The following is a 23,733-nucleotide window of genomic DNA, read 5'->3' as shown; positions in this document are numbered from 1 at the left end:
TTTTCTGCAAACCGTTAGATGTCCTGTGAGCCACTACCCCCTAACATCCCTGAAGATGTGCACGTTGGCACCGTGGAAATGGCACAGCACTACATGACATCTCTAAACAGTTAGAGAGACATGCTGGATCTCCCGTCCCACTCTCACTTGTCCTTACCTCTTTGTCTCCTGTCCTAATTACGCCTATGAGGTAGGCACTCACATAAGCGGGGCAAACAGACATGAAGCCTAGCTTCAGTAATACCCCCTGACAATGGATAAAGTTTACGTGCATTGCCAGTTGGGAGTTTTCTTCAAACCCTACAAAGCAGACTTTTTTTTTTAAAGATTTTATTTATTTGACAGAGAGAGAGGCAGCCAGCGAGAGAGGGAACACAAGCAGGGGGAGTGGGAGAGGAAGAAGCAGGCTCCCGGCGGAGGAGCCTAATATGGGGCTCGATCCCAGGACTCTGGGATCACGCCCTGAGCCAAAGGCAGACGCTTAACGACTGAGCCACCCAGGCGCCCCCAAAACAGACTTGACATGGGACATCAAGACCAGTCCATTCACGTTCACCCTGCGGTGCAGAATCTTGCCATGACTAGCACTTCTGTGGCAGTGACGCTCCCAGAAGTTCACACCAGGAGGCTACACAGGCACAGAGGATGTCTAAACACCAGATGGGGCCCACCAGGGACATGAGTGAATTCAAACGGTCTGTGACAAGTACATTTGTACTTTATTTTCTCCTTAAAAATAACACACACACACACACACACACACACACACACACACACACACACACACACGACAGCAGATCCATTGAAAATGAGCGTGAGGTGGAGTCGGTGCTACTAGCGGGAGGGCTGGATGAGGAGGGTTTTGCATTTGTTTGGCCGGGTTGCTTTCACCCTCAGGTGCTCCAGGTGAGCGAGGGAGCTGCGGGTTCTCTCTGGCGCGGAGTGCAGCCTGCGCGGGTTCGTTTCTGCAGCCAAGCCAGTCCCATCGGCTGACCGGATGGCAGAGACTCCCGCACTTCCAGCTGCCCAGAGATTCTTGCCGGCTACAGCGATCGGGTAGTGTGGAGATCAGACCTGTGGAAGTAGAGCAGACGGACTCTTGTCATCTTGGTTTTGTGAAGAGATGGCACAGCAGCTTTTAAGTTTTAAAAGTTAAACAGCTGTCAATCAATTGCTGGAGGAAGTTCTGCAGATGATCCTGTGGTTCTGTCGGTCAACAAGGTCATGGGCTATGCTTGCTTCCTTGTCTGTGAAAAGGCAGGTGGCCCCTCAGGTCTTTCTGGCTCTATGGTGTAGACTTTATAAAAACCCACGCCATCTGGGTGCACATGCTCACCTCTTCGAGGGAATCTACACCCTCTGTGCAATTTCCAAAGGCTGTCATGGTATCTTCTGGTTTGCTTTTTAGCCTAAAAATGCAACCATGCTCTTCCTGTCTCAAAAGCCAAGAAGTCATAATTTGGGTCATTCATGAGGTGCAGAATTCCCTTTGTATAGTTCCTACAGAGGTGGCTCCTGGGAAGCAGGAAAATCTGAGTTGGGCGGATGGAAGGGTGGGAGAAATTGGAGCTAGGGTTTAGGACAGCAGGCTCCAGATCAAAGCTCAGGCATTACGTCCAGCTCCTGAAGAAATGGGCACCTTTCTAACTGGAGAGACATGGTCTCCACTTAGAAGGTACAGGCTGAATTCCTATACCAGTTGTGGGGAGTGAGAGGAATGTCAGCAAGGAGGGGGTGAGATGTAGGCCTGCCCAAATCTAGACAAAATGTGGTTTATCAATTATCTAGCTTAAAAACCACAAATGCTCTTGAGAAGATGATTAATCTAGTATTAAGGGCTAAGAACATGCTTTGAGGTAGGGCAAAGATCCCAGGCAAGCCTGCAGGTCCTTCAGAAACTAACTGGTAAGGATATAAATTATACATGGAAACTCTTTAACAATGAATAAGGATCAGACTCAACACCAAAAAACCCAAAAAATCCAATTAAAAAATGGGCAGAAGGGGGCCCCTGGGTGGCTCAGTTCGTTGAGCATTCAACTCTTGGTCTCAGCTCAGGTCTTGAAATCAGTGCCGTGAGATTAAGCACCACGTTGGGCTCCACACCGGACATGGAGTCTACTTTAAAAAAAATTAATTAAAATAAATAAAAAATGGGCAGAGTACCTGAATAGACATTTTTCCAAAGAAATGGCCAGGAGACACATGAAAAGATGCTCAACATCACTATTCATGACGAAAATGCAAATTGAACCCACAATGAGATATCACCTCACACTAGTCAAAATGGCTAGTATCAAAAAGACAAGAAACAATATGTGTTGATGAGGATGTGGAGAAAATGGAACCCTCATGCACTGTTGGAGGGAATATAAATTGGTACAGCCACTCTGGAAAACACTGTGGAAAACAGAAATACCATTTGATCCAATAATTCTACTTCTGGGTATTTACCCAAAGAAAACAAAAACACTAATTCAAAGGGATACATGCATCTCTATGTTTACTGCAGTGTATTTACAACAGCCAAGATATGGAAGCAACCCAAGTACCCACTGATAGATGATGAATGGATAAAGGTATGGTATATTGTGGTGAGCACAGCATAAAGTATAAAGAAGCTGAATCATTATTATTGTACACCTGAAACTAAGGTAACATTGTGTGTCAACTATACTAAAAAAAAAAAACTAAAAAAAAAAAAGATGTGACACATATATACAATGCAATATTATTGAGCCATAAAAGAATGAAATTCTGCTATTCATGACATGGATGGACCTACACAGTATTATGCTAAGTGAAATAAGTCAGACAGAAAGACAAATACCATGTGATTTCATTTATACACAGAATCTAAAAATCAAAACAAATAAACACACCAGAAACAGACTCATAAATTCAGAGAATAAACTGGTGGTTGCCAGAGGGGAGTGTTGGGAGGATGGGTGAAATGGGCAAAGGAGATAAAGAGATACAAACTTCCAGTTGTAAAATAAATAAGTCATAGGGATGAAAAGTATAGCATAGGGAATATAGTCAGTAATATTTAACAGTGTTGTATGGTGACTAAGGTGAGCATTTGGTAATGTATGCAATTGCCAAATCACTACATTTTCACAACAATTTATGTCATACACTTGAAACTAATATAATATTGTATGTCAACAACACTTCAAAAAAAAATTGCAGACAAAAAAAAAAAAAAAGACTAAGGGTCAGAAACTGATCTGAGTTGTTCCTGCTTCTGGAAAACACATGTGATGGTTGCGAATTTATAAGCCCCTTTAGGACGTTTCTAAGTTGACTGATCATCTATCACCTAGTTATGTATTGAAACCTTAACCCTCACTTGTTTCCATAAAACAGATTGTGACATTCCACAAACCTTATCCCAAAAGATATTTCCCAGTACTGAGTCCTTTAAGAATTCAAAGGATTCTTGATAATCAGACACTCTGCTGTCTAGATAATGAAATGCTGGTGGTGGTCCTTACTCACAAGTGGGGTTGGGAAGCCACCAGCCTGCTGGGCTTCCTCATGCTGTGCTGTCACATGCATTTGGAAGCAAGTTGTGAATGTTTTCTAGAACTTATTGAGAGAAATCACCTTTTTCTTGTTTGTAAGAGACATTAAAGGAAATTATTTGAAAGTGGCCTAATGTAAACAAGAATGTAATTACTATTTGTTTCATGACATTTATTTAAATAAAACATTATACAAAAGATCTTTTGCAAAACTTTGTAAAGGTAGTATGTCATTAAGTCAGGGTTTGAACCACAAATTTATTATAAAAGCATACCAATTTGATAAATGTGTTGAAGGAGGTTTTCTATTATAATATTTGTATACTAAAAGGTGACAAACAAAATAGAAAAATGGTCACATCCAGTAAGGGGGAAAATTTGGAATTAAATGCTGCAGGTTATAGACCATCACTGCCCCTTACCTGGCCTAGAGATGACCTGGGTTTAGCCCTTTGAGAGAGAATATACTAGGCTGGGGTGCAGAGACCGTTGGTAGTTCTAGGAAACACTTTTGCTACCCAATGAGTTATAAAAGGGGCTCATAACTGCAAGCGGCTTTCAAAGAATAATTTTCTACAGGTGTAAACACCAAGTATAAGATTTGTAAATGAGGAGGAGTGGCTAGGAAATCTTAGCAGAACTACCATTCCCGGGACTGGTGCCTCAGGGTCCTCTAGGGAGATGGAGGGCAAGGTTAAACTTGCCAAGTAGCTGTTAGGTCTCTACTAGTCAAGAGGAAGAGGAAAAATTCATTGCAAACATGGCCTTGAAAAGGAGTATTTCAACCAGTGGTAAGATTTGTGGGTTTTTTTGCAATTAAGAAACTGGTGGGAGGGGGCGCCTGGGTGGCGCAGTCGTTAAGCGTCTGCCTTTGGCTCAGGGCGTGATCCCGGCGTTCTGGGATCGAGCCCCACATCAGGCTCCTCTGCTGGGAGCCTGCTTCTTCCTCTCCCACTCCCCCTGCTTGTGTTCCCTCTCTCGCTGGCTGTCTCTCTGTCAAATAAATAAATAAAAATCTTAAAAAAAGAAAAAAAGAAACTGGTGGGAGGTTCAGCTATAAAGGAACATATTTAAAATAGCAGAGTTCATTGAAAAGTTTTCAGACGTGATTATACTAAGGAGCAATACACAAGACAAGTGTCAACTTCCATATACAGAGAAATATAGACAAAGGTACCGTTGGCTAAGATATTTGGAAAAGATGCTTTAGGTTCTGCGTTGTCAAAGCAGTGCTGCTAGTGTGTGCTGTGATTCATGAGTAAACAGCACCCTGAATAAGGCTTCACTATTCTATATACCACTGATGCTCATCCTTGAAGAGACAACAGAATTTTAATAAAACTTGAATCGACATAGTAAGACAAATTAGCACCTGCCAAAAGTCTGCCTGTTATTGTTTTCAGAAGTAGATAGCTTCAGGATGCTTACTTTATCTACCTTTTGATAAATTCTATTAACAACCATATTATCTACCACTTTTGGCTAAGTTCCAGTGTTGTCTTTAAGTTTCAAAAATAGAATTTGAATTCCATTATTCCAAATTGATTATTTTAATCTTTTCCACACTTACTAGAAAAATGGAAGTATCCACTCTTGAGTATGAATAAAGCATATATTACTATATATCACTGATGTAACGTAGAATCCAGGAGTGGCGTCCATTATTATAACTTTATTTTGGAACAAATAGCCATATGGCACGTATAGCTCTACATGTTAAAATTGAAAACTTGCCTATGAATTCTTTGGTTAAGAAATCTATAAATGTGAAATTGGGTGATTTAATAATACCACATGTAGATAAGAGATCACTTAAAACTTCCTAGAGAGTTAGTTCAGAAGTAAGGGTATATAACTTTAAGAAGACAGCAAACAAGCCCATAAGTGTTCCTTGATTGGATAAAAAAACATAAGTCAAATACTTAAGAGCTTTCAAACTTATTTAAAAAATAAAATGGGGTGAAACACTGAAACTGAGAAAAAAACTGGTGGGAGGAATGAGAATTTTATGGGAAATAAGATGTTTCACACCTTTGCTTATTAGAGAAATGCTTTCATTTTATTCTCCAGGTAAGTTTGGACAGAATGGCTGAATTAATTTGTCCCTTTAAAATCCCAGGCTTGGGGCACCTGGCTGGCTCAGTCAGTGGAGCACGAGACTCTCAATCTCAGGGTCTGAATTCAAGCCCCACATTGGGCACGGAGCCTACATAAAAATTTTTTAAAAAAAATTCCCAGGCTTAAGGCAAGGCACTTGGATACCAGCACATCCTCCAGTACTTTCTCTAGTGCTCTCTTTCTGTCTGGGGAACTGGGATGGGGTAGACGTGCTCCTTACATGGAGCACCCTGCCAGGGGAGGATCCTGGAAGCACCTAACCCAAGAGTTATCACTGGCCAGGATTCACACTTTCTATTGCTTCTTCTTCCACCTCTTGACATTTTTTTTAATTAATTAATTTTTTAAGTAATCTCTATACCCAATGTAGGGCTTGAACTCACAGCCCCACGATCAAGAGTAGCATGCTCCACCAACTGAGCCAGCCGGGCGCCCCTTGATATTTTTATGCAGAACAACAAGACCTCTTCTTTGCTCTAACCAAATATGTCCACCATTGAAATGGAGTCCTAGGTAATTTCCTTCCTTTGAAACTCAAACATATGACCAAAAACATAAATGTCAAGTATCCCAACAACACGAACATTTTAATACTATTTTCCCTGCTTCATATTTCTAAAACTTCATATTTCTAAAAAGTCTTTTCACTATAAGCAAAAACATGTGGGGAAGTTCTTTTCAAAAATGCTCTCCCACACCATCCAGATGACTTCCTGATTATAAAAGGAACCTCCACAACCCACAGTCCCTCAGCACAGAGCTGGTGGGGAGTGGCAGGGATGTGGTAGGGATGTGGTACGGGGAGGGGACTCTCTCTGGGAGGCATATCTGGGCCTTGGGGCCCCTCAGGCCCAGTGGACCAGTCCCTGAGCTGAGGATCTGCCTCAAACAGTGGACTATGAAAGAGGGGCAGGAGTACCTTGGGTTGCTGGCTGGCTCCAGCGGCTCGAGGGTGCAAAGGAAGGTCATGAATTTCAGTCTGCTGTTTAGCAAAATTCACAAATACCTGGAGACAAGAGTAGGAGAGAGTAGGTAAATGTTTCCATAAAAATGGTTTCCTCTACCCATCCACCCACCCAACGTTCTGTGTCTCTTCCATAGTTAATGTATTACAGTTAATGCACCGCTAGAGCAGCTGTGTCCTGCAGGAGGGGAGGGTGACCCCCCACAAAGCCTAGCCATCAGGGCCCAGGACAGGCTCGTTTCTTAGAATTCTGAGCTGAGCCAAAGGAATTCCCATGGGAGGATTCAAAAGACTCTGGGTAGATTCTCAGCTAGCAGCATCCTCCTAAACCTCTAAAGAAACTAAAAACAAAATACAAAAACAAAAGCAGGAGTCCGATCTCCTCTTTCTCTGTTCTTTATTCAATGTGCAGTATGGCTATGACTCCTGCTCCTGCCTTCATCTGCTGGCAAGGAGGGGCTGGTGGGCCAGCTCCTCAAAGGGTATATGGCAACTTGCCTATTTCCACTGCCTTATTAAACAGTCTTAAGGATGTTTATTTAAAACAAACAAATGGCAACAACAGTGACCCCCAGAAACAACTCAAATGTCCAAATGGATGAATGGATAAACAAACATGGTATATACATAAAATGGAATATGACTCAGCCTTTAAAAGAAGGAGATTCTGACACATGCTACGTGAATGAACTGGAGGACATGATGTTAAGTGAAATAAAGCTAGACACAAAAGGACAAACGCTATATGATTCCACTTACATAAAATATGTGGAGTAGTCAATAGAAAGTAGAACAGTAGTTACCGGTGGCTGGGGGAAGAGGTTAATGGGGTATTCTTGTCTAATGGATATACAGTTTCAGTTTGGGAAGATGAAAAATTTCTGGAGATGGAGGGTGGTGATCTATTTCACAATAATGTAACTGTACTTAATGCCATTGAATTGTACACTTAAGAAAAATTATGTTATATATACTTTGCTGTAATAAAAGTGATCACATTAAAAACCCTAATTCATGGCATGCAGGCTAATCAAAAATCCCCGAATTGAAAACTTTGAATGGGTGAATTTGATTGTATGTAAATTAAGCATCAATAACATTGATTTGAAAAGAAAAGAAAAAAATTTTCAACCACCAACCAGGAAGGATGAAATAAGGTCATAGCATTGAGGGGAAGGATGATGTAAAGTCAATAAAATTTGCTGATGGCTAAAATATCGTTAGAAAACAATGTCGAATCTACCAAGCTTTGCCCTAATGGACAGAGGAACCAGAGTGTTACAAATCAGGGGTGCCACGCCCCCTCTCAAGTGGCTTCCAGCCCAGTCTGTGCACATGGGGCCCAGCAGGCAACCTGCCTGGTCCAGCGTGGTCTGTGTGACGGAGTACTCCTCGATGAGCAGGCTGTCCTTGTGGGCGATGAGCAGCCGGAAGATGCGGGCCAGGGAGGAGGAGGGGACCTGGAACTGGAGCATGTTGTAGTGTCTCTCCCTCTGCACGCTGCCCGGGAAGTTGCCCTGGAAGAACTGCTCCACTGGATTCAGGTCGGGAAGCAAGTCTTCCTTTGGGGATCTGATTTTCATCGTGACAATGTAGCCATCTCCAAACCTAGGTGATATGCAGGGTGGCACAGCATGGGCCTGTTAGGGGCTAGGTCTAAGGCAATTCTGAAATAAGGAATAAATTCACCAAAAATAATGGGGATGAAAGGCCCATACTATAGACCTGTGTGCATGTTTAAAACTAGTAGGAAAAAATGCGTGACAGTTCCTGGAAAAAACAGTCTGATATTAGTTTTGAGAGGTCTAAATGTCTATGTGGTGAAGTGAGTCACCAGACCTGTGTCACAGCTTCCTGGGTCCAACTCCTGGTACACTGGATGCTCCCTGCTCCTTTCCCTCCCATCTACCTGCTGAAGTCAAAGGTGGTTTTAGCCGGTTGTGGAGAACACAACCTGCCCATGAAGGCCTCTGGAACTAGTGTTTACTCAGTAACGGAAAGGCTGCCTCCTCCTTCAAAGAGATCTCCAAGAGGCCACTAAGACGGGGAGGTAGCACTTCCTTGTGGAAACTTCCAGAACAAATGGGAACTGCTAGGGTCAGGACTCTTAACCCCTCCCCTTCCGTGTCATTTATAATTTACTTCAATGCTCCTTCTATGACCAAGGGTTGATCCCCTCTACAATAAAATACCTTTCCCTTCAGCTCTGGAAAACTGACTGTCCCTCCACATGGCAGACATTCCCTTCTCATCTGCTCTACCATGAGGATACTGATGAGAGGGAAAGCAGTGGGTAATCCATCCATGTCTCCTGCTGTTGGACCCAGGAAGCTATGACATGGCTCTGGTGACCTCATAGGCTGAGCTGACATCCCCCCTAGATATTTGTGCAGTATCCAAGCTGTAATTGCTCAAGAAATCACAGGTCCAATACCCAAATGCAGCTAATCTACTAGACCTTCCTCTCAATCACTTATCTGCCCTGATGCATATGAAGGATGATGTGTCCTGTGCAACAGTCCCATGGGTACAAGACTAAGCATTTCAGCCTAGATAAGGTAGGTTATGTACTGTTCCTTTTACCAACTAGTGCAGTGACTTTTATGTTCTGGGCTCTTAAAAAGTGTTTGTTAAATAAATGATTAATAACTACGAATCCACCCTTCCTAGTTTATAAAACATATCAGAATGCAAGGAAGCATGGCATGATTATCATAACCTTATTTTAACTGATTGTTGGCTTTGGCACACACACTGTTATTAATAATGCATTATTTACAGCAGTTTACAATTTATGGGGACAGGGTAATCCTACTGAAGATTACTGGCATTGTTGGCTTGTCATATACTACATAGTCACTTCTCAAACTCAAAAGCATAAACATGTCTGAAGGGAAAACTGATTCTCAGGCTATTTGGTCTCCTAACCATTCCTATGTTGGTCATGGACTCTTCTTAACTAGGTCATCGATGCTGGATCTGCTGGGATAAGTGGTGGGGTAATGAGGCAGTGGTAGGGACCCTCCTTCATCCCAGCCAGGCTCTGCATATGCCCCAATCAGAACCCCATCTAGAAACTCAGGGAGCCCTCAACCACAGGCAATTAGTCCAACCTAGAGAAGTTTCTTTCAGCACAGCAGATTTCTCTGTCTGCTGTGGAACAAGGCCCAGACCACATGCCTCCGCCCACAGGATAAGGCAGCAGGACACCCCCCCCAAGTGTCAGTAGAGAGCATGGGGCCTGGAGGACCCCCTCTACCACCAAGGAAGGTAACAAAGGCGACCCCCCAGCATATCCTTACTTGTACTTGAGGTGCTGAATGGTGCCCAGACACTGAAAGGTGCCCTTTACCATGATGGCCAGCCGCGTACACAGAGCCTCGCATTCTTCCATGCTGTGGGGGCAGGAGAGAGGAAGTAAAGAGGGGGGTGCCCTGTCTGTCCCCCTGTTCTACCCCAGCCCCTGAGAATCTCTTGCCTGTGGGATGTGAGGACCACAGCTCTCCCTTTTCTGATGATGCTCACAATGGCGTTCCACAGCATGCGGCGTGCCTGGGGGTCCATGCCTGTGGTGGGCTCGTCCTGTGGGGCGGCAGGGAGGGCAGGGAGCTGGGCTTGGAGCCAGCCTCTCCTGGTACTGCACCCTCCTTGGCTGACTCCCTCTGAGCAGCTCTGTCCTCTGGCAGACAGTACACAAAGTGCCTCCCCAAGTGGGCAAGATTTGGGGAACCCAGGCTTTGGGTAGGGAAGGCAGGGGGTCAACTAGGAGAGTAAAGAGACATTATGCATATCCACTGACCCATTTCAGCCCACGAGTGGATTAAGGTTGATTAAGGCAATGGCAGAATTATCTTAAAAATAAAAAAACCAACAGTCTTACATATACATTTGCAAGGATGCGAGAGATAGCCCAAGTGACTTGTATGAGTCACCTCCCAGTCCTGCAACCCATGCCCTCATAAAACACCAACAGCATGGGCACAAAGGCCTTGGGTCTGGTGCAGCTCCAGTGAGAATCACATGAGCCTTTGATCCAGGCCAGTGCTCCTGCCCACTTTACATCCCAAGCAGACTTCCTCCAGCAGTAGTAATTTCCGACCAGAGGGGATGAACTTCCCTGCTGTGAGCCTTTTGGCCCAAAACAGACTTCCCAGGGGCTCAGAGTGAGAATATGTTGTGACTCCAGTTTCCCCCAAGAGTTTCCCCCCAAGAGTTCTTGTACCCATGAACCAAACACTGGGTTGATTTGCTCAAAACGAGCAGTACAGGAAACAGTCTAGACAAAAACAGATCGCTGCATTTTCTAAATATGCTGGCCCAACCACAGAGACGCAGCTCTTGGTTCAAGCCCTTGGGCCCATCTGTCCCCACAGGTCCCGGTGACCCTCACCAGCAGCACCAGAGGCGGGCAGCCCATCAGTGCAATGGCTGTAGAGAGCTTCCGCTTGTTGCCTCCACTGTAGGTGCCGACCAGGCGGTCTGCATAGAGAGACAGGCCTAGGCTCTGAATACTCCAGTTTGCCACCTAGGGAAGAGGAGGAAAGCCCATTGTGAAAAGACAAACAAGCAAACCTCCACCAGTTCCCAGTCTTAGGCTCCCAGATTTCACACCTTCAGGTCAGACACAGCTAGGCTGACATAAGGGCACCTTCTGGGTCAGGTTCATGGGCTTCAGGGACCAGATGTCTCCTTTCCATACTGTGCCTCACGCTGCAGTTTGGCTTGGTGCAGCCCCCGGAGAAAAGACCTTCAACCTTATGAAGACCAAGACAGTGCTTCCCACTCAGGGTCCCAGACTATGGCTAAGAGTGGAAAAGTCCCAGGGTCTGATGGTGGGTCTCAGACCCGTTGTTTCTACCCTTTGACAGGGTCACACTTGAAGTCTCCTGCATCTAATATATACTTATTTAGCCACTGCTATGAGTCAAGCGTTGTACTAGGCACTGGAGAATAATGGTGAACATAGGCACTGCTGTTGTACTCACAGATGGAGTGGTGGATGACACACCATAAACAGAATAATGACAGACTGTAAAAGTGCTTTGAGGAAAATCAACGGAAATTATGATAAAGAATAGTGTGTGTGTGTGTGTGTGTGTGTGTGTGAATGTGCATAGGAAGAAAACTAGAGAAGTCCTTGGAGACAAGCCCACCATGCTTCTGCCTTCTGTACTTATGGTACCTCTGCCTGGATGTTCTTCCCCTAGATATGCCCATGGCTCACTCTGTCAGCTCCTATAGGTCTTCACTCAGAGGTCACTTCCTCTGTGATGCTGGCCCTGTGCCACCCTACCTAAAAATTCTTCCCAACTTTATTTTTCCCCTACTGACTTTTCACTTGCAAATGTACTGTATATTTTACTTACTTACCTAATTATTATCTGTCCTTCCCACTAGAACGTATAGCAATGTTTAAAAATAAGAATATTACAAAAACATTCATAAACACTTTACTCTTTTTCTCTTTTTCCCTTTCTCATGCGTGCGCATGTGCACAACCACATACAGACGCACACATGTATGATTTTTTCAGAGCCATTTAAGGTAAGTTGTATATCATGGCCCTTTACTCCTAAGTACTTTAGTGTCTACTTCCTAAGAAGAGGAATACTCTTACATAACCACAGTACAGTTACCAGTGCTGGTAAATTTAACATTGTTCTGATACCTTCATCTGATCTACCCTTCATAGTCAGGTTTTGCCAACTGGCCCAATGTTTTGTGGCTACTAACGCAATAAATAACCTGTGTATTTTGCACTGTGGGAGGTATATCTTTGGGGTAAATTCCTGTAAGTGGGATTGCTGAATCAAAGGGTAAATGCATACATTATTTTGTTAGGTAGGAGGCCAGGGATTTTCTTGTTTTGTTTACTGCTGTACCCCCAAATGTAGTAGTATTTGGCATATCGTAGGCACGCAGAAAGCATTTGTTGAATGGACAGCATGTTCCAACTTTCCCATCTCTAAATAAATTCACTCTCATTAAATAGACTTAGGGTTTACTGAACTCCTGAGTGGCTAAAAGAAACCATTTTTTACCCTCTCAATTTCATCTGCTGGTACACCTCGAAGCCGGGCATAAAGGTAAAGATGTTCTCGTCCTGTGAGCAAGTCATCAACTGCATCAAACTGAGGACAGTAGCCCATATTTTGATGGACATCAGATATATTGGTTAAAATACTGCAGGAAGAAAAAGCAATTAGCAAGTTTCCTTCAAAGAGGGGGGTGACAACAGAGATGGGGCTGGAGAGTTTCTGTCAATGGGACAAGCAAGCTACCTCTCCTCTTCTGCTTTGCTTCAGAAATGTGCACGACATTTATGAATCAAAGCAGGGGCCCTTTGGTTAGAAACTAATGAACTTCTGGAATTCTGAGCTTTGACTCCAATAGATCTTTCCCAGTTTCTCTGCCTAGAATAAGCTGAATATCTGTTACCCAAAGTCAGCTTTAGTTTTGGAGTGGATCACCTCATATGTGGGTTTAAAAACAAAGGGAAGATCAGGCTTTAGAAAACGACCAGTGAGGGGTACCTGGGTGGCTCAATCCGTTAAGCCTTCTACTTGTGATTTTGGCTCAGGTCATGATCTCAGGGGTCTTGGGATCAAGTCCCGCATTGGGGTCCTTGTTCAGTGGGGAGTCTGCTTGAGATTCTCTCTCTCTCTCTCCCTTGCCCTCTGCCCTTTTCCCCATTCAGTACACACACACTCTCTCTCTAAAATAAGTAAATCTTTAAAAGAAAAAAAAAAGAAAATGACCAGTGATTTCTGATCCCTTTCAGGCATTTGGGACGTAACAGAGAAGACGCATGCTCTCTAAAGGAAGTAAACTTCTTCGTCTGGGCTTATTGGCAGAGATACAGGAAATGAAAGAGGAACCAGTGAGAGCCCTACCCAGAGCAGGAGACCAGCAGGGAATAGAGAGGAAGTGAACTGAGTTCTATCAAGTCCCTTTGACTGATAATATTCTCCCCCACTAGAAAACACATTGCCTTGATGAAAAAATGAACTGTCTAATCTGGTCTAATCTCTCCCTGCTTCCCTTGTAGCTTAGGATCTATGAATAAAAGATAGATGCAACAGGATGGGACAGAGAGGCACCAGGCAGCCCCCACTATAATAAAAAGTACTTCAGGAATGGCTGTGCCAATTAAAACCAGCCAGGGAAGCAAGGAGAGTACTTTGCCAAATTCATGGGAGCTGCCCCACCAGAGGAACCCAATCCCACATCTTAAACCCACAGCTGTGTTCCAGTTTCCACCTCACTTAACTTCCATCTTCTAGGCATCAGGCTGTGTCTTACTTGGACTGTCATTTGATGTCTTATGGTAAATCCCATGATAGCCTCCTGCCTGCTGTCCCTTGGTCCCCGAAGACTCCTTTTGTTACCACTGACAAATTACTTGTTTGGTTGCAGGTAAGCTGGATCTGCAGATGAGACAGACTCAGCCACGGCCCGGCTTCACCCCTGCTTGTTCCTTTGCTCTAGACCCAACATGGCTGGGGAAGGGCGGGGAACCGAATCCATCCTGTCTGAGCCATGTCCAGTGGGCCTTCAGCCATGTTGCTGAGCGTGGCTCCCAGGGAAAGGAAAGAGGCCCCGGTCAGGCAGATGATGAACAGAAGTCCATACTGCCTAAATCCACTTATAAACCACGGCAGAGGCTTCCTCCGGGCACACCTGATGCTTGCGAGCTCTGCTGTGCAGGGAGCAGCCTGGAAAGTGGCAAACAGTGTAGGCTCATGTTCTTGATCCTGTGCCACAGAGGACCAGTCTGTTTTACTCACGCCTTGGTGCAGAGAGCAGCAGGCACCCATCAGAATCCAAGGACACATGCCAGTTTTCCCTTTATGAAGGCTCCTTGGCCTGGTAAAGCCAAGCATCAGCACAGAAATAGCCAAATCAGACTAAAGCCCCTGAAGGCTCTTAAACCAGCCCCCATCTAGAAACTGGATCCAGAGAACGGGTACTTTCCCACAGGGGTTCTTAACCTGGGGCCCAGGGATCCTGCAGGACCATAAATGTGCTTCAGGCCTCAGTAAATTCCCTTAAACTCTTTGCAAAAACATATGGAGGGAAATAATGGGGGATAATGATGGGTATGTGTATTTTTAAGACTTTATTTTTTTTTAAGTAATCTCTACACCCAATGTGGGCCTTGAATCCACAACCCCAAGATCGAGAGTCACATGCTCTACCAAATGAGCCAGCCAGGTGCCCCAATAATGGTCTATTTTTATAGGAAGAAAGTATAGTTGTTTATCAGATATTTAAAGGAGTCTATAAACCCCCAAAGACTAAAAAACCACTGACATAGTGCTCCCCAGAAGTTTCCAAGAATCCCTGCTTCCGGGGGCATGTCTTAACAATCACAATTCAATTCAATTTCCCAGAAAGTCTATGTCTTGTACTTTTTGGACCACGCTCTCTTGGAGGCTGATTCCTCTGCACGGATCTTCCGTGCTCTCAGAGTCATTCTCAGTACAGGCTCTGGTGCTCACTCTCCCTGTGCTGGGACGGGAACATGGCCCAGGACCTGTGAGAGACACCCTGAGCCTGGAGGAGCAGGACACTCACCTCTTGCCTGCTATAGTGGCGTCGCCTGAGGTTACTGTGGTGTCCCCAGTGAGCATCTTGAATGTGGTTGTCTTGCCAGCTCCGTTCACGCCCAGAAGACCAAAGCACTGAGGGAGAACACACAGAGCTGGCCTCATCCTAGAACCCCAGCAGCCCAGGGAGAGTGGACTGTCAGGCCTTAGGGCAAGTGAGGGGGTAGGCGGGAGACACTTTCAACCTGGGCTGCCATGACAGAGGCCACTAGCCATGTGTGGTACAGGCTAGCAGAACTGGGCACCTCAAGATATGCCACTTGTCCATAATGATGATTTTGAGCTGAAGGCAATTAAGAAGCAGCAGATAAAAGACAAGCTCTCTGGGGGCGCCTGGGTGGCTCAGTCGGTTAAGCGTCTGCCTTCGGCTCAGGTCATGATCCCAGGGTCCTGGGATCGAGTCCCACATCAGGCTCCCTGCTCAGTGGGGAGTCTGCTTCTCCCTCTCCTGCTCCCCCTGCTTGTGCTCTCTGTCAAATAAATAAATAAAATCTTAAAAAGAAAAAAAAGAAACAAAAGCTCTCTGCCCTCCCGTTTGCCTAAAGGCAAGACATAAATTTACAAGGTGTCCTCTCTTGCCCTCTCTACCAGAAAGACTAAAAGTTAATTGCCAGAATTAGAGCCTTAGCCTGGAGACAGCGCCAGAGGAATCTACATAACAGACTTTACTCACTAGCCTTTATCTATCATTAGTTCCCTCCATATTTGCCTTTTCTGTAATTTGCCACCCCTACTGACTCAGTCTTGTCACTTCTCTAAACATATCATTCCTTTGCCAAGATGCTATATAAGCTCAAGTTCTAACCACCTCTCGTGTCATGTATCTCTAATCATTCCCTAATAAATGTCTGTTTTTCTCTTCTTAATCTTTCATTAGTCCAATTTACAGAGCTCTATACAGAGAACCCAGGAGGGTAGAGGTAAGAGGATTTTCCTTTCTTATAGTGACCACTGAGCACTTGAAATGCAACTGGTCTGAAATGATATGCGCTGTACATATAAAACATGCCCTGGATTTTGAAAACTTAAAACAACAACAACAACAACAACAAAGAATGTAAAGTATTGCATCAATAATGTTTTATATAAATTACATGTTGACATGACAATATTTCAGATATATTAGGTAAAATAAATGATAAAGATTAATTTCCTCTGTTTTCTTTTTTTTCACTTTTTCATGTGGCTGCTAGAAAATTTAAAATGACCTCTGTGGCCGAGTTTGATTTCTTTGCACTAGCTGTGCTGTAGTGGGGAGAAGCAGCATGCCCAGGAGTGTGCAGGGTACCCACCTCTCCAGGGCGGACTCCGACACACAGCCTGTCCACTGCTGGGCTGGAGGTGCCCGAATAAATCTGCAAGATGCAGAGAAACTGGACTGAGAACTGAGAGAGGGTTAGAGGTGAAAGGGAAGACAGAGCAAAGAGCAAAGGATGGTTTAGGTTAGAACTATCGACACAAGGAGGTTACATACTGGCATGGGTGTTCAGAGAGGTATTGTGAGCCCTGGGAAACCTCAAAGCTGACCCACTGTGCAGAGATGGAAGGGAGAAGGGTGAGTGAGGCTCAGGTGTAGGGGCTCACACTGAGGCCCTGTGCCAGTGCCCAAGATGAATACTGGGGAGAATGCACTGGAATTAGGTGCTCTTGGAAGTCAAGTTATAACACAGAGATGACAACCTCACATAAAATTAGGAAAATGAATTGCTTGCATGGGCATATTGCTTATTCTAATGTTATGCCATCTCTGGATCCAACTGGCATCTCCAAACTAACTCGTCTACACCGAGTCCCTTACCTTGGTTAGTTCATTTAGCCTTAAGATATCAGTTTTATTTCCCCCACTAATAATTCTTTGTCTTTCTTCAGCCACATCGTCATCTTCATCTATGATGGACTCCTTAGCAGGCTCGGCAATCCTAGAGGATAGAAGGGGGGAGGGTTGGGTTGGTGTGCAGTGTCCCTGGTTTCCAGTCCTGGCCTCCCCATGTGTGACCTTGGCTTTGTCACTGAACCTCTCTAAACCTCACCTCCTTCAACCATATGGTAGGGAGGGGAAAACAGTGTCTACCTCACAGGACTGTGGAGAAGATGAACTTGGCACAGCATCTGGCACAGGGTCAGAACTCAAAACCTGGCTGCTGTTATCATTACTGAAACACTTCATCTATGGTAAGCACTCAGTAAATGTCACCCGTCTCCCGCTTATCTCTTGAGCTAACTCCTCTCCCGTCCATTCGATCAAGCCTTGGTCCCCAGCCCCTGCTGGTCTTCCCTGACTTCCAGCCTCTATAGGCATTTCCAGGGCCTCGTCATTCTCTTCCTCCTGCCCTGCGGAATAGAATCCTCCCCACCCTTAAAGACACAGCGTCTTCTCTGAAACCCTCCCTGACCACCTTGGCCTATAACCTCACTGGCCACATCTAATTCGTCTTTAAATCTTGTCTTGTCTACTGTTTATTCTAGTCAACCTATTTTTCTTCATCTCCCAATGGCCGCACTCCTATCCAGGTCACTACTGACTCTTCCTTGGGTGCCAAAATGGCTCCTGTCTGGGCTCTCTGCTTCTAGACCTGGCAACTCATTCACCTGCCTGATTAAAACACCCCAACAGTGCCCTGCTGCCTTCAGGCTTAAACTTGAAGTCCTCACCAAGGTGAGGGGCATTTCAGGACTTGGCTCTGCCTTCATCTCCAGGCTCCTCTCCCACCCCCCTCACCTTCCCCCTTCTGTGAACTCCCCACAGGTTAGCTTGTCCTCTACCAAAAGCACCCTTTCTTCTGCCCTTCCCTTCTTCTCTTTGCCCGGTTGCCTCTCAGCATGTGCATGGCTGTGGGCTTCCTGAAGCCAGAGGTCATGCCATGCTTCTCTGGTGCTCTTTCAGGCCTAGTGTGGCAAGACTTGCTCAATTGTTTGGCACCAGAGTTTGAAGCTACCGAGTCTGTTTTGCTCAACAAGTCTACCTCCTCCCTCCTATCCAAAGGTCTCTTCAAGATGTGGCCAAAGCTGTAGAAAGGGGCCTGTGAGGCTGAGGGTCCCATGGACATCAATCCCCCACACTGTCCCCCATAACTAGCACCACTTCCTGGTCATGTCATTTTATTCCAAGTGTGTTGGCACACATTATCTCATTCAATCTTCACAGCCCTGTGAGTAGGGAGGTTGATTTGTTTCTAGTAACTCGATTCCCTGTGGATTAAAACCTAAACCAAGTCCTCTGTATCTTTATTTATACGTAGTAAGACTCAGCCAGAGAGGATGAAAGGATAAGAAACAAACCACTGCCTGGGAAAGTGCATTCCAAGAGCCCAGTGATTTGTAGCTCAGGGCCCTGGGCGGAGCCCTAGTGAAGGTCAGCCTGGATGGCAGAGGGACAGCCTCTGCAAACCTGAATGCCCATATCAGAAGGAGGCAAGGCCTGGGTCAAGAAGCCAGGGAAGAATGGCACAGCTGGGCTGGGTCACAGTTGGCAGTCACTGCCCCCTTCTGCCCCCACCTACAGGGGCACAATCCCTGCCCCTCTCCCTTCACACTGCTCCTGGCTTCAGTAGCTTTGGATATCACCCCCATATTACTCCTTGTCCCCACTCTCATATCTCTAATTAGCAAAGGGGCTCACTTTGTCTATTTTCTTGTGAATGCATAAGTCTATTTCCCAGTACTTTGGATCTCCCTTAACTATTATCATTTGTAAGGCTATTCTCCAACGTAAAATGAGTATCTGTTAATGAGGTGAGAGGGATTAAATACTAGTGACTGAAATTAAAAACTGGATTTTAAATACTTTAAAGTTTCGATTCTTCACAAATTCCTATTCGTGCCTATTTTAATGTCTCTCTCCTTGTGTCATTCAGAACAAGCCAGGCTTTAAGGGTGTAAAAAACCATCATGGAGTGGGGCTGGTGAGGAAAGAGAGGGCTACGTGGATGTGAAGCCAAGTCCCTGGACAAATGCAAGGAGCTGCCCTTGGAACCCTTAGGGCGGCAGCCTGAACGTACCATTGGGTGAGGAAGAAGTGGTGCTGGATAAGGAGAGTCAGAAGGAAGTATACCACCCCCTCTGCGGCCATGGCAACCAGGTTCTTCCCAATCAGGTCCCACTGGAATGGATTTGCAGAGTGCTCCTCACCTGTGAACAGGAATTAAGTCCACTCAGCTGCCCCATTGGCCCCTAGAGACTAGTCACAACGTTTGGCCCAGCTGGTCTTTACGCAAAGGAGTAAGCGAGAGCTGCACCTCGGCCTCATCTCGGTTTCTTGAGTCAGAGTAGGGAAAAGTCAGCTCCTCAGCCACAGAGACAAAGGCAACTGATCCCTTCTGGGCAGTAGGACACTCCCAGACCAGCCAGGTGTCCCCTGGCTCCAGCCCACGCTGCAGGTCTGGTGTAGGACCTCCCGCGGCAGCCTGCCCCGGCACAGAGGATCTGCAGCCATGTTTCACGGGCCTCGAATGCCACCCACCAAACCGGGCATAGACATCCGTCACAGCTTGGCTCAGCGCCAGGTCAATGAGGCCCCGGCCCAGGCAGAAGTGGGGGAAGATAATGAGCAGCTTCCTCAGCATGGCGTTGAATCTGAGCAGCGTCTGAAACATAGAAAAGCAGGACAGTCAACTGTGGGGATTGAGCCCGCCTGCCCCTCCTGATGCCCTCATAGGGCAGGACCAGGGGAAGGCCTGCAGACAGAGGGGGCCCAGCAGCCAGGCTGGCTGCAGAAGGAATATGTCACACAGATACGGAGGTTTTGGGACACTCACAGGAGGTGCCCCTAGCCAGGCAGCCTACCTGGGGAGCTGTCACTGCAGACTCACTTGGAAATTCCACATGAGCCCTCCGAGGCATTTGTTCCTGGCAGATGCAACAGCTGCTGGGAGTGAGGCCCAGGCTGTCTCTGCTTTGGGACAGCTGTGAGCTGTTACCGGCTTCTGAGGCTCGCTCATCTGCTCTCAGCCCAGCTCGTGCCAAAGAGGAGAAGGCCCTGCGTGTCTTCCAGCTCTGCTTCTCAGCAACCACAGGACAGCTAGGTGTGTGGCTGCTGCCAGTAGAAAAGAGGGCCAGGGACTCTCTGGTGCGTGTGCTGAGTTGGGGGGACTTGTTTTCAGATGGTCAGGTTGTGCTTGCTACTTTCGCCCAGCAGTGTTGGGCAGAGCCTCCCCCAAGATGGCAGAAGGGACGCTGCTGCCCACTCATCTGGCCCCTCCCTACCGCACAACTGGCTTCCTCCTGGCCTCCACACCTTTGCTCACATGACCTCTCTCTTGCTGCCCTCCCCATGGACCCCCTCTCCCCTGCTCCCAGCACAGTGCTTTTGGGTCTCTAGGCCTTTGCACACCCAGTTTCTATTAACCATTGCTATTAGGAAAGAATGCTCTCTCGCCTTCTGTTCTCTGGAAGATTCCAGACCTTCTTTAGAAAACTAGCTGGAAGGATGCCTGGGTAGCACAGTCCATTAAACATCCAATTCTTGGTTTTGGCTCAGGTCACGATTTCAGGGTCATGAGATCGAGCCCCATTTCAGGCTCTATGCTCAGCATGGAGTCTGCTTGAGATTCTCTCTCCCTCTCCCAAATAAATAAATAAACAAATAAATAAAATCTTAAAAAAAAAAGCTAGTTCGAATAACCCCTTCTCTCAAAAGCCTTTTCAGATTCCCATGTAAAATACCTATTTCTCTCTTCTAGTACTTACAACATTGTCAGCCAAGGTTAATTACTTCTTCCTTGCCTGCTATGCCCACTAGTCAGTGGTCCCTGGAGGATAGGGACTGGGGTCCTCATTATTTTGGTGTCCTTTCTAAATACCTTACTTAATGATTAGCTCATAGTAGGCACCTCATTATTTATTAAATGGGCTAACAAAATCCTACTTATTCCAGGCCAGGCTCAATTGAATTTCCCCAGCTCTTTCGGCCCATTCTGATCTGCAGTGTTTTATCTGTCTCCTTCCCTTGCTGTTCTATCACACGCTGCCTTATGGAATGTCAGGTACTGTGGTTCATATTGGTTCCTAGCTTGGTGCACAGGTCATTTCTTGACCGGAATGGGAGTTCCTGCAGGGTTGGACGGCAGGTCACACGTGTTCACATCAGCACATCCATTACATGGTGCTCACCTACTTGATAACTCTTGACTCAGTAGGGACAGCAGCTACTGGGACCTGTACGCCTCTTGAGGGACCCTGGGAATCTCTGTAGCATCTGCCTCTCTGAGGACTTACATGAAAGCAAGCAGCTTTTCTGCAGGGAAGGGGGCGTGCTCCGTAAATGTCAGCTAAGTGAGGGTAGCCCTCAGGAGGGAGAGAGTTTTGAGATGCTTCGAGCTTACTCTAATTTTTCTGAAGTAACACAATCTCTTAAGACGCAGTGGGCTGTGAGCCCGTGACAAACAGTTCTGAAGAGAAGCATTTTCAGTCTGCCAGGAGTCTCTGCCATCAGCAGAGTCTGTGTTCTTTCTCATCCATCTCTCTTCTGGGGTACATTTTTTTTTACCAGTCATGGGACAAATGAGGTTTTGTTTCTTGCTTAGTGGTCGCAGGAAGTCTGACAAGGTCCAGGGAAGCCTCACTCAGGAGGCCATGGGACTGGGGGCTAGTGTAGATTTGCGTTAGATCCTCCCAGCAGGGCCCAGAGGTAGGAGTGGCGACAGCACTGAAGTGCTGGCTGGTGCCCGCCCTCTGAACTCGATGACTGGTGAGGGAGGAACTGGGGACGCGGGTGCTTGGCAAGCCTGCTGGTGCTTGAGAGTGCTCGGCGGCCACAGCGGGCTCAGACACGGCTGGCTGCGAGTGGGAGAGTGGTGCACAGACAGCCCTGGAGCCATTGCCATTGCCTTTTTTTTTTTTTTTATGCCGTTGCCATTGTCTTAGGGATTAGCCTGGCCAGCTCCTTCTGGGCAAAGGGACGTCTGGGGAGTGTGGACAGGACAACTGTACTTTATAGCTCAAAAAATGAGTCATTCAGCACCATACATTTCTAACCCTATCCTCAGAATTAAGTTTCATGTAGAATAGTAAATGTTACTCTGTTACAATATGTGTACGAAAATGGGAGAAAGAAAATTTATGTATTTGCTGATTTGTTGCCAGAACACCTAAGAAACTGAAATGAAAGGTTCCCTTTGGAGAAGCAAAGCAGGTGACTGGGAAACAGAGGTAGGAAGGAGACTTCCTTGTATGCCTTTTTGCTCTTTTGAAATCACATCAATGCACTCACACATGTATGTCTGAATGTGTGTATGTAGAAAAACCTAACACCCAAAGTCACCAAGGACACCCTGAAGGAGTAAGAAAATCTAAAAGCTTGGGATCACAAAAGGTCATTTATAGCTTGCAGAATGAGCTCGGAAAACCATGACACTCAGAGCACACAAATAGAGTTGAACGAGCTTAAAGAAAACAAGGAAGGAAGGAAGAGGGGAAGGAGGGGAGGGAGGGGGGGAAGGGCGGAAGGGAGGAAGGAGAGAAGGCAGAAGGGGAGGGGAGGGGAGGGAGGAGGGAGAGAAGGAGGGAAGGAGAGAAGGCAGGAAGTGAAGGGAAGGAGGCAGACAGGCAGGCATGGAAGGAGGGAGAGAGGGAGGAAAGGAGGAAGGCACATTCACATATGCATAAGATTATCCAGCCACAGTGTTCGCCCCTGGCTCTGCTTGACCATCAAATACTCTCTCTAGTATTTTAGTAATCAAACAAGGAAGCCACTAAAGTCATGCTCACCTGGTTATTCTCAAATAATTCTAGGATGAAGGTGATTGCAGTGCTGTTGATGCCGATGAACAGGTTAGCACAAGACAAGGCCACATAGGCTGTGCTGGGGATATCAAACAGGAAGGACGCTGGGTACATCATGGGAATGACTGCCCATCTGTGTGGAAATGACACAGTGCAGTGGGACACAGTTCCGGTCTCTGTACCACTAGATATAATGCATTCCCCTCACACGAGGTGACATGTCTGAACTGGTGAGAGTCCCAGGAGGACCAGAAAGCTGCTCCGTGCCTTGGTCTTCATTCCCCATCTTTGAAGGGAGATAATGATGCCTTCCCTAGCCATCTCCCAGGGGTTTTGTGAGGAGCAAGTGAGATGGTGGCTGTGAATACGCCTTTTACAAGGCAGAGGGGCAGTCTCTACCCTGCACTGCTTCCCACTCTAGTCTGGACCAGCAAAGCTGAGCTGAGATCCCAGGAAGCTCATCTTTACAATTGACAGTCATGCTGGCTCCTGAATTCTCTATTTCCAAGAGAAACCACTGCTCCAGTAAGACCTCAAGGGCCCTTGCAGGAAGGACCAGGTGTCATTATCTCCATTTTACAGATGAGGAAACTGAGGCCCAGATAGGGTAATTACTTGTCCATGAGTACATACACAGTGGGGGGTAGGCCTGGATATAAAGTTGCATGCCTTGCTCTATGATTCTATGGAATTTAATCCCTGTGTCATCCTCTGGCCCTGGCTCAGGGGCCACTTTCAGCTGCAGTCCTCTGTGTGCAAATAACTCTTAGCCAGTCCAGCTGGAGACACCGAGATG

General features: G+C 46.2%; 1 protein-coding gene across 1 annotated transcript in view; it reads right to left on the bottom strand.

The window, feature by feature from the left end:
- Window positions 1–313: 313 nt before the first annotated feature.
- The window catches only part of ABCA4 (ATP binding cassette subfamily A member 4), a 134,402-nt gene continuing 110,982 nt past the window's right edge, over window positions 314–23,733 (bottom strand). Inside the window, exons 39-51 of the mRNA XM_026497583.4 lie at window positions 22,923–23,070; window positions 19,678–19,801; window positions 19,217–19,346; window positions 17,017–17,137; window positions 16,511–16,573; window positions 15,187–15,293; window positions 12,651–12,792; window positions 11,000–11,134; window positions 10,088–10,191; window positions 9,912–10,004; window positions 7,968–8,217; window positions 6,565–6,651; window positions 314–1,074 (exon numbers count right to left, since the gene is read on the bottom strand). Coding sequence (XP_026353368.1) covers window positions 1,069–1,074; window positions 6,565–6,651; window positions 7,968–8,217; window positions 9,912–10,004; window positions 10,088–10,191; window positions 11,000–11,134; window positions 12,651–12,792; window positions 15,187–15,293; window positions 16,511–16,573; window positions 17,017–17,137; window positions 19,217–19,346; window positions 19,678–19,801; window positions 22,923–23,070 — 1,510 coding nt within the window. The 3' untranslated portion in view covers window positions 314–1,068. The remainder of the gene's footprint in view (window positions 1,075–6,564; window positions 6,652–7,967; window positions 8,218–9,911; window positions 10,005–10,087; window positions 10,192–10,999; window positions 11,135–12,650; window positions 12,793–15,186; window positions 15,294–16,510; window positions 16,574–17,016; window positions 17,138–19,216; window positions 19,347–19,677; window positions 19,802–22,922; window positions 23,071–23,733) is intronic.

This window comes from Ursus arctos, unplaced genomic scaffold, assembly GCF_023065955.2.
Source record: "Ursus arctos isolate Adak ecotype North America unplaced genomic scaffold, UrsArc2.0 scaffold_12, whole genome shotgun sequence".
Lineage (NCBI taxonomy): Eukaryota > Metazoa > Chordata > Mammalia > Carnivora > Ursidae > Ursus > Ursus arctos.
The sequence above is the reverse complement of the archived record's forward strand: the minus strand, read 5'-3'. Positions and strand labels throughout refer to the sequence as shown.